General features: G+C 39.8%; 1 protein-coding gene across 1 annotated transcript; it reads right to left on the bottom strand.

Annotated features, from left to right (window-relative positions):
- Positions 1-1,005: 1,005 nt before the first annotated feature.
- LOC139629176 (alpha-amylase) lies at positions 1,006-6,627 on the bottom strand. The gene is made up of 9 exons (XM_071491626.1): positions 6,428-6,627; positions 5,336-5,482; positions 4,664-4,861; positions 4,116-4,346; positions 2,742-2,875; positions 2,266-2,488; positions 2,069-2,190; positions 1,633-1,758; positions 1,006-1,239 (listed from the first exon to the last, which is right to left on the bottom strand). Exons 1-9 carry the CDS (start codon positions 6,593-6,595, stop codon positions 1,050-1,052), a joined length of 1,539 nt encoding a protein of 512 aa, XP_071347727.1. The 5' UTR covers positions 6,596-6,627; the 3' UTR covers positions 1,006-1,049.
- Between the last annotated feature and the right edge of the window lie 3,531 nt (positions 6,628-10,158).

The raw sequence follows: 10,158 nt of genomic DNA, 5'->3' as shown, positions 1-10,158 counted from the left end.
AATTGAGAGCAACAGTTGCAGCTCCGTATTCCAGCCAAAATGCATTAGATACATTTATCAAACTCATCGTATACACTATACAAATGTATAGTGTTAAAAAATAAACAAACATTAAAATATAAATCTAACAACTGCATTGCTAATGCAAGTTGATTTTCTGTGTTATGTTCGAATGAATAACAAGTCTACCCTGCACTGCATGAACAATGCTGCTGTGGGAGCATCAGCTAGTTACTTTTAGGACCTGAAGGTTTATCCCAATGACTGTATTTGTTTAGCTTCAGGTCTTTAGCTTGACAATATATTGTAAGTGGATAAAAAGTGCATATTCGGGACTGTGGTTGGGGTTATCATTTTGAAATGAATCAGCTCAAGCACTAGTCATCAAGTCATAATTGCAGCCTGCAAAATCTGGAAATGGCAAGCTGCTTTTGTTTGCTCCTGTCAGACTGAAGTAACTCAGTGTTCTGATCAGTGTTAGAAATTAATCTGCTGTAACTCTTTTTTTACCCTTTTTGCCCATAGTGTTCAGCGTTTCTGACAGCCTGTTTGCCTTTTACATATTGTGCAACCTCCCACGACGGCAGCAGAACAGTTGTCTCTGCAAATGGTTTTAAAGGATACTGACGTTTGAGACTTTTTGAACAGATGATGGTCAAACAGTATCATCGTGTAGTTCTTCACCCTTGATTTGACCAGATTTTACTGACAGATGGACAAAATTTCTGCATACGGGTGATTCATGTATGTTGCCCTTTAAGTTGGCAGATAGAGAGGGTATCACTTTTCATGTGATACAACCCCTCTCACAGATGACACTTGTTATGAATGGGGAAACAGCTGCGTAAAGATAGTCTTTACTCTTGTGTAAAGGTTTTTGATTTTCTCTTTGTTCTTCTTCTATGTGTATGCATGGATGGCATGTTAAGTGCATACCTTCAATAGAAAACTGAGTTTACCTAAGTTAAAACATTTTTTGTGTCAGAAAAGAAATCGAATTCATCATTGAAGCTGAAAAAAAGATTTATTTAAAGTCGGAGACAGTGTGTTTACAGCTTGGATTCGGCATGAATAGCAACGAAGGGGTCCTCGTCTCTGTTGCTGATCTTGAAGTGAGCACGGCCGTCGCCGCCTACTTGGATCTGCTTCCCAGTGCACCTGTTTTCTTCCTTCTGGCCAGAAATGACATCACAGTAGGTGCCACCGGGCATGCCAGTGTTCAGGGTCACATCCAGGTCCCTGAGGGCGAAGACAAGGTGCATAATGTCACAATTAAACTGGATGCAAACAGGAAGTATAAACCTACAGGATTATTGGTTGGTTGGATGTCGGACACAGGCAGTTTTACTTGAGTGGAAAAACCAAAAGCAAGTGGTCTTTCATAAGTTTTGTGTACACTTGCAAGTTCATGTCTATAATGCAACTTGTTTTCAGTTTTCCAGGAACAAGTGGGGGAAAATGTTGGAGATGGGCATTTTGTAATGTCAGAGGAAATTCAGTTTAATGGTACAGTTTCTTTCAATGGCTGATTAGTCATGAGGGTTGCATATTAGTATATACATACATCTGCTTCGTTTAATCAGAGTCTTACTTAGTGAATTTTGTATTTTCCACAAGGTCAATAGTCCTTACCAGTCATCATTGTTAAAGACGATGAAACCACGATCACCACGTCCAAAGGCAACCTGGTTGCTCTGGTTGTCCCACCAGTTGGAGTGAGGCTGTCCATTGACCACGTTACGGAAGATGACCATGTTCCTAGTGGGGAGACAATGAAAAATATTCCTCATTGAGCTGGATTTTGTGAAGTATAATGAAACTGAATTTTAGAAAAAATACAGATACTATAAAGATCCTGCCTACGTATAAATCTCATATTTATCTTTAAAATATTCTAATGGAAAATTTTTATTTGTCAAGGAAAGATGATGAAAGGACAGTTCTAGGGAAAACTGATGTAGCAAGGTGGATTAGATAACAGCACATTTTAGCTGTTTCAGAAAAAGCCATATTAAAAGACTTTTTGAACAGAAGTGAACAAGATTCTGCTCATGAGGTCATCACTCACTTGATCTGGCGCCATCTGTGCTCACACACCCATCCATCTCCACAAGTCTGGTCAGGGTTGATGGGAACAGGCTTGGTGGAGCCATCACTGTTGCTGGGAGGGCCCATCCAGTCATTCTGATCCTACAATGATTGAGAAATGGTTTTAACAAAAAATGTTCCATACTATACAATGCTGCTACTCAAAAGAGAATGTACCTTTCCATTCACAAAGTGACGGTCCCAGCGGAAGCTAGACATCACCCTGGTTACTCCGTAAGGGTGGGCCAGCATGTAGCCAACAGCCATCTTGTGGAGCCTTGGGTCCCAGAAGGTAACAATAGATGCACCACCAGCACCATGGCCTCTCTGGTTGTCGTGGTTGTCGACGAAGACAACAGCATTACCGTCAGACATGAAACCCCAACCCTCTCCCCAGTTCCTGGAGACAAGTACAAAGTTCCACCTCTAAAACACCCAAGTTGGGAAAAATATTACTCACTTAAGGTTGTTAATTTAGAGACTCTAAAACACAACAGTTCTCACCAGTGATCCTTTAGGAAACATTTTGTACCTTGAAACCTTAGCAAGTAGGAACCTGTTTGCCCAATCAAGAAAATGGGATTGTAGCTATGACATGGTGAAATAACCTCATCTAATATCTCAGATTGACACACCAGCAGAACCACACATACTTGGTGTAACACAGCTTCTCGCCGTTCCATTTTCTGAAGACAGTTCCCAGTTTGGCTCCATATTTGAACTCAGTTACCCTTCCCAGATTGACGTACTCTCGGTATGAGATGGACTCACCTCCCAGATCAATAACCTAGAGGGAAAGCAGCACATTATTCTTATCATCCATGCAATGTGAAATAGGAGTGGTTTGTATTAACTGTGCCATATTAGTGATGTGTTAATTGTCAAAAACTGATGGAGAAAATAAGCTTTTTGGTTCTGTAATAACAAGAACCATGTTCATGCTGTTAAACCCTCATGTCTTTTTACTGACAATAGAGCACACTGTTATTTTTTAATACACAGGCTGTTTTTGCATTTTGCAAACCCTAATTTGCATTTGATATCATAGCATTGCATCATGGGCTATTCAGGTGCATGCTATCACATGTGTTATTCAGCTGCTTGTTAACTAACACAAACACACCGAGTGCTTGTGTTTGTGTTTGCCATCTTGATTTCTTTGCTTATTTTCCCATGGCTCTGCTGACTGCTGCTATGCCTTATCAGACACGAATACAGGGCATGTGGGCGTTTAGTATTTCTCCAATCACATGCTTGCATTCAGATAACAGCTGTGGTTTGGCCAATCATGCACTTGAATGAAAATACATTCTTGTGGTGGCAGATTGTGTTCAGTGACTGCATGTTTTCCTGCAAATCAGGTCATATAAGTTCATCTAGCCTGGTTGGTCAATAAGGTAACACACAACTATCAAATACAGAGCCACAAATGACATATGCACAGTATAGTCAGTACCACTTTACAATAAGCCTACCCTTATAAAGGATTTGTAAATGGTTTGTAATTAGGTTGTTAATTTGGTTGTTAACACTTTATAAGGCATAAATAAACCAAAATAAACAAGTTATAACACAGTTTTCATACATTGATGCAGGCTCACTATTTGGCAAGATCAAGTTAATACTAACTACTCATCAATCTTAGTAATGAGTAAATCTTAGTAATTAGTTGCTAGTATTTATAACTGGTAAAGGGAGCCTTACAGTAACTAATTAATGAATGATAGTACTTAACAAACATCTGATGAAGCAGACGGGTACAAATGTTGGATGATGGAGAAAACAAAGAAAGTTAAGTAACTAATGAGATATGAGGCTTAACAGTAGAGATAAATATAGGCTCACTATTTGGCTAGCAACAGGTCACTGCTGCCCTTTTTATCTAATGTGTTATAAACGATTATTTATATTACATAACTGCTGGCTGATATTTTTCCTTCTGTCTTTTTGAGATATTATATAACTATACCTGTGTAAAAAGATAAAAAATAAAACTAACATCTAAAATAACATTTTAAAAAAACTACTTCCTGGAAGATGAAGGGTCTGGAGCCACCGGGGAACCATTTAGTGTTGAGGTTGTGCAGACGACCGTAGACAGCAGATAGGTCGCCGGGCCACATGTGCTTGCAGGCATCCACTCTGAATCCAGCCACACCCATATCAATCAGCTTGTTCATGAAGTCGGCCACCTTACCCCTAACGTAGTCCTTCTCCAGGGCGAGGTCCAACAGACCAACCAGACGACAGTCACGAACCTGGAGCAGGGAATATTCATTGCATTATGCATCTTTCACTCCTACTAATATAATCTATCAATTTTACCATATCAATGTATGTTTTCACTCAGAACTGTTACTAGCGTTAAGCTAATCGGCCTTTACATATATATGACAATGGTCGGACGTGCACAACTGCTAGCTAAATCAAAATCAGACTCAGTGGGTAAATGTGGGAGCTTCTGACTAAACCATGTTTTATGGATCCTTTAATGTAATGAAAAAGTATGCTGAATTGTAAAATGTGAATCAAGGGAAAATGACATTGTCCAGTTTCTCTCAGTGACATTCATTACCTGATAAGCATCACCATAGTTTTCAATGTCACCACTTCCAGTCTTGCACTTGTTGTCATTAAAGTCCCAGTGGGAATAGGGGACGCTCGGGAAGTCCCTCTTGCCAGCGTTGAACCAGCTTCCACATGAAGAGTGGGTTCCCTCTCCACCCCCGGCTCCACACATGTGGTTGATGACAGCGTCCACATAGATGTTGACCTGTTGGGAATATAGAGTGTGGTAGGTGCAACACAAAATCAATATCTCTCCTCTATCCCTTCTCACTTTCACTCCTTTTCTTTGCACATTAAAGTTCACTGTGAGGTCATAGAAATATGTTAAAGCAGCATTGCTCACTATTGGTTTGCTTTAATGTTGGTGGTCCACACATGTGACTCACAAAGCAGCAGCTAAATGCTTTATGTGAAAATGTGAGCAATAATTCCAGGGGACAGACTCATCAATTAGTTAAATTATTGCTCTTTATTCAAAAATACCCTCTGTTTTAAAATGCCAGGTGCCTGTTGTTATAAAACAGTTTTACAATGATGCAGAAAGCAACAAGTGGTGTGAAATGTATGTGGTAAAAATTTGTTGTCTTGTGCCAAGCTGTAGATTTACAAGCTGCTGTCAAACGCAGAAGAACAATGATCCTAATGCCTGTCACCAAATCACTGTTGCAATGTGGTTTACCCCGACGTTGTTGCATCTGGTGATCATGTCTCTCAGCTCGTCCTCACTGCCAGATCTGGAGCACAGGTTGTAGCTGATTGGCTGGTATCTCTGCCACCAGGGCCGCCAGGGACTGTTCAGCACAATGTGCTCATTTGGAGGGGAAATCTGAGCAACACGGGGAGAAAACATTGCAGCAATAATCAGTTTTAATGCAGGAATTATCTGCAGACAGACGATGGTTGCTTACTAGGGTTATAGAGAGTGTGCTGTACAGTTATTAAAGTGGCACTACATTGATAGAACAAGAAGTAATACTAGGTCTGGGGAAACAGTTGTATAGTGTGGCTAAAGTTCCTGATGAGATTAAGATTTTCATTTTTTACATATATAAATTACATTAAAAAACAAAGACAAAAAACAAACAAACTACAAACTGGATGTGTAGGGTTTTAAAAGATATGGGCATTTAGGAGGCGTGCAGGGTCTAATACAAGACGGTGCATTATAGCAAATGTAGGATCAAGTCTTGCAAGCTTGATTCATCTTTAAAAAATCTGATGATCTCTATTTCTGAGGCTTCAATTTTTAGAATTCTTTATTAAAATCTGTACCCATGAGTTTAAATGAATGGAGAGAAGATCAAAGAGGGATTACTGAACCCATCAAGAGACTTTATTATTCAGATTATGAGGCAAAGTTTGTAATTTATATGCCTATTTTTTGCTTTCCATCAGCCTAAACAGACAAGCATCACTTGCTGATTTCCTTTATTTTTCAAATTAAAATAATTTTTGTTGGAAATCAACCATCCAATTCCAAGCAGCAAACAACCTCTCTATGTACAGAAAAGACGGAATCACCTGACACCTGTTAATATTAACTTCTCCATGGTGGGTAATTACTCTATTGTACACAATACATTATGTATATGTATATATTAAGCTTTAAAGACCATGCGTTTGTAGCAATCAATGTGCAAACTGTCTGGTGCATCATCAACATGCAGCTTGATTACTGTTCATTGATTTACTGTGAAAAAAGAAAAAGAAGGGATTATCCTCCAACACTAGAACTAGAATATGCTACACACATGTGTTCAGCCATATATACCTGAACTCCACCAAAGCCATTGGGACCCAGGAAGCGTTCACACTCTGCAGCGATGTCTGCCCAGCGCCACTCAAACAGGTGGACGATGGCCGTCCTTCCATGCTTGATATTAGGGTTGTGCTGGGCGAGGCCGAGCCCGAACAGAGCCACCAGAATGAACAACTTCATGCTTCCCCTGGATGAACCAGAAAAACACACTTTCCTGCTGTGTCACTGTTGATATTTATACAGATGTTTTTCTCTCACGGACCAATGAGAGGCTGGCAAGTATCAGCATGGATATTAAACAGGTGCTTCTTTATCAAAGTTTCCTACCTTGAAAACAAGTGGAAGAAAAAATAGCTCTGAGGCACAGAGAAACTTAGAAGCGTAAGGTTTGCATAATGCCTTTCCCCAAACATAAAAAATAAGAGCTTTAAAGAGACTACAAATGTGTCAAAGCTCTAAATGCTTTCCCATAAAATGTTACTGACATATCGTTGCACTGAGTCTTATTCTTTGTACAGGTCAAAACGAACAAAGTCCAAAAGAATCAGGCCTTGTCATGTGGCAGTAAGATGAACTTCAGGTATATTCAATTAACAGTAGCCCACAGAAACATTGTTTTCCGCCTTTAGATATCATCTTAATGCCATATTTAGCGATTCATAAAGTTTATCTTCCACTTCATTAAATATTAAGATCTCTCAGAGCACAACAGTTTAGATTTATCCTGCTTCAGTATTTGTTCACTCAGTTCAATAATCAGATGGTGTTGCAACAGGCAGTTTAAACTTACACTCACTTCCAAAACCTTGATTTAGAACTAAAATCTATTTTGGGTTAAGCAAATAAAAAGCTGTCACTCAGCAACTTTACTTTTCCATGTCTGAAATGTATACCTTAAAAATTTTTGAGATTATGTGGCTGTGTTGTGTCCACTAGGAAAATAGTAGGGTTGTCTTTATCTCACAGCCCTTTTTGGATTAATCCAGAATTTATTACCATAGAAATTAGTCTATTATAAGTCTACTTCGGTTTCCTTGTAAAGATATTATAATATTTAATATTATAATATATAAGATATTATTAGGTGGGATTGCTGCAAACGCAATCCCACTATATGTTCTTCTCAGGTACAAAAATGTGTTATTATTCCACCGTCTTTTGATTTTATATTTCCTTCTGGACACTTCAACATAGAATTTCCGGCAGCTAGCTTGATGACTGCACATTGGGCCGTCAAACTAGCCGCCTCCCCTTTTGTGTTTTTTACTGAAACCTCATTTTCCTGGATTGTATTGGGCTCTAAGAGCCCTGTGATGTATGAGTTTTGACGTCAAAAAGGCTTCATCTTTTAAAAATTGAAAATAAGTCTGGTAGAGTAGATGACTGTTGCCAATTCAATTACTGTTTTGCTTGTTTTTGTTACACCACTCATCCACTCCAGACACAAAGGGAATGGTGATGTTGTGTTTATTCTTTTCTGCGCCACCCACAGTGTCTGTGTTCTTCCTGGATCTCGCAGCTGATTTCACAATGGTCCACTCAGGGTGTCCACTTGTTAGCACTTGTCAGCTCGGCATTGCAGGGGTCTGATAACTCCTAGCTTGTGTTCTGGTGGGTGTAGAGAGTCAAAGATTAGGTACTGGTCTATGTGGGTGGATTTCCTGTATACGCCAATGTGGAGGCTCTTACATTCTTCAATGTGTACGGCACAGTCTAAAAAAGGCAAGCTGTAGTTTCTGACATCCTCTGGGGTGGACTTGGTGTTTCTGTCCACAGAGGGGATGTGATGTGTGAAGGCTTGAACTTCCTGGGTTTGAATTTTGACCCGTGTCATCCACATATCTGGACCAGTGGCTGGGAGCTGTTCAGGGCCCTGCTTTCTGCTTCATCCATGTAGAGGTTTACTGATCTCCCAGTAAACTGGCGAGGCCATAACACTGCCATGCTTTTGTCTGTAGAACACCCCCTTCGCACTGGAAATAGGTGGTGTTTAGGCAGAGGTCCAGTAGTTCACATATCTGGTCTGGGTTGAGGTTGGGTCTCTTGTGAAGGGTGTTGCCTTACGGTTTCCACCGCTTCCATAGTTGGCATGTATGTAAACAAGTTTTGTTTGCAGACTGTTTCCTATAAACTCCTAAGTTAAGTGAGCGAGTCGGGATGTGCAGTGCAGGCCATGCACAAGGAAACTGTTTACTTCAGCTGACTTCACAATATGAGTCACATCTAAACTTTTTCTCACTGCTCCCAGTATAATTTGCATTCTTCATCCCTTTTCCCTTTTTCTCCATCTCTTCACAATATTTCAGCTTCTTCTTCATACAAATAAACGTCAGCAACACAGTTTAGCTTCAGCTTTTGTAGAAGCAGCAATCCCACCGCAGCTTCTTCAGAAATTGCAGATTCTAGTTTTCTGTATCAGTCAGATGTGTGGAAATAATATTCTTGGTGACTTGAGGTTTTACATTCTGTTAATCAGAATAAACAGAGTATGTTATGTAGAACTAAACCAACACTGACAAAACACATTAATTTGGCCATTATGTGCTTCAAGTAATGTGGGTAAGGAGTCATGCTGCCAATGTGCCAGTTCAGGAGACATTTCTGGTAGCACTGCATACAGGACATAGTTAAGGTTATTCATCAAATGACTTTAATCAGAGGTGATGGCATAACATCTACATATGACTTTTTTTAGAGAAGGCATTCATCATGATACTTTATTTACTAGGCTGATTCATGTATGTATGCATGTGCCTGTGGTCTGCGGATCCCAGGTCTGCGGGGGCTCGCTTACCCAACCGCACCGCGGGATAATGTGTTCATTAAGCTACAGCAGGGGATTCAGATGAAACAAAACATCCTTGGCTTCACTTTTTTTCTTTACCCACTGTCGAAGAACATACAGCACAGTCAGTGATGAGCTGACAGACCACAGCGCAGAGAGCGGCGAGCTCCAGCTGTGAACACTGGTCTGAGGTCAGTTCATCAGACGACCATGCTGACATGGAACTGACAGAGAGCAGTAAGTGTTGTGCTAATGCTAATACATTTAATACTGTATACACAGTATATCATGCCTCAGACCTACTGCAGCCCCTGCAGTGTAAATGTTGATGTAACAACAGTATTAACTGGCAAACTAGGTAGACTATTTTTCCTTTCCTTTCTTCCTCAGGTAAAAGTGAACACACCTGCATTTACCAGACAGTTCATGATCAAACATCACATCATTATCTCTAAATAGCCTCTGATATCAGACACTTTCATTAAGTTTAGAGATGATTTGGCTATTTGTGTTATCCTATTGTTTGCATACAGTGGGAGAGACCTGCATGTGGTGAGCTTGCACCTGATTTGATCTGTGGGAGTCTGTGGGAAAACGGCTGATTGCACAACAGACCTTTACAATTTTATCAGGGTTTTTTTTTTCCAATTCATTTTTCCATTTAAATGCATCAATGGTAGAATCTGATTTTCTGTATTTCCCATTCAGGGAGGCAGTGCCTGCGATGATATCCACATCTAGTGATGTTAGATTTATACTCTCAAAAAGCACATTACCAAAACTTCTTAGTGCTTTTAATGTTTTCCACATACGTGATACTGCATTCAGTTCAAAGAGTAACATCAGTGCAGTGATATAGAAGTGACATGACTGTTCTATGTGGTTATAGGTGCACTTTTCTAATATGAAATGTGTCTACAGATGCATGGATTTAATTATTAAAAAATTAGATTCATCA

Source organism: Trachinotus anak, unplaced genomic scaffold (genome assembly GCF_046630095.1).
Source record: "Trachinotus anak isolate AG129_WGS33_773 ecotype Australia unplaced genomic scaffold, CSIRO_AGI_Tana_v1 ptg000012l, whole genome shotgun sequence".
Classification (NCBI taxonomy): domain Eukaryota; kingdom Metazoa; phylum Chordata; class Actinopteri; order Carangiformes; family Carangidae; genus Trachinotus; species Trachinotus anak.
The sequence above is the reverse complement of the archived record's forward strand: the minus strand, read 5'-3'. Positions and strand labels throughout refer to the sequence as shown.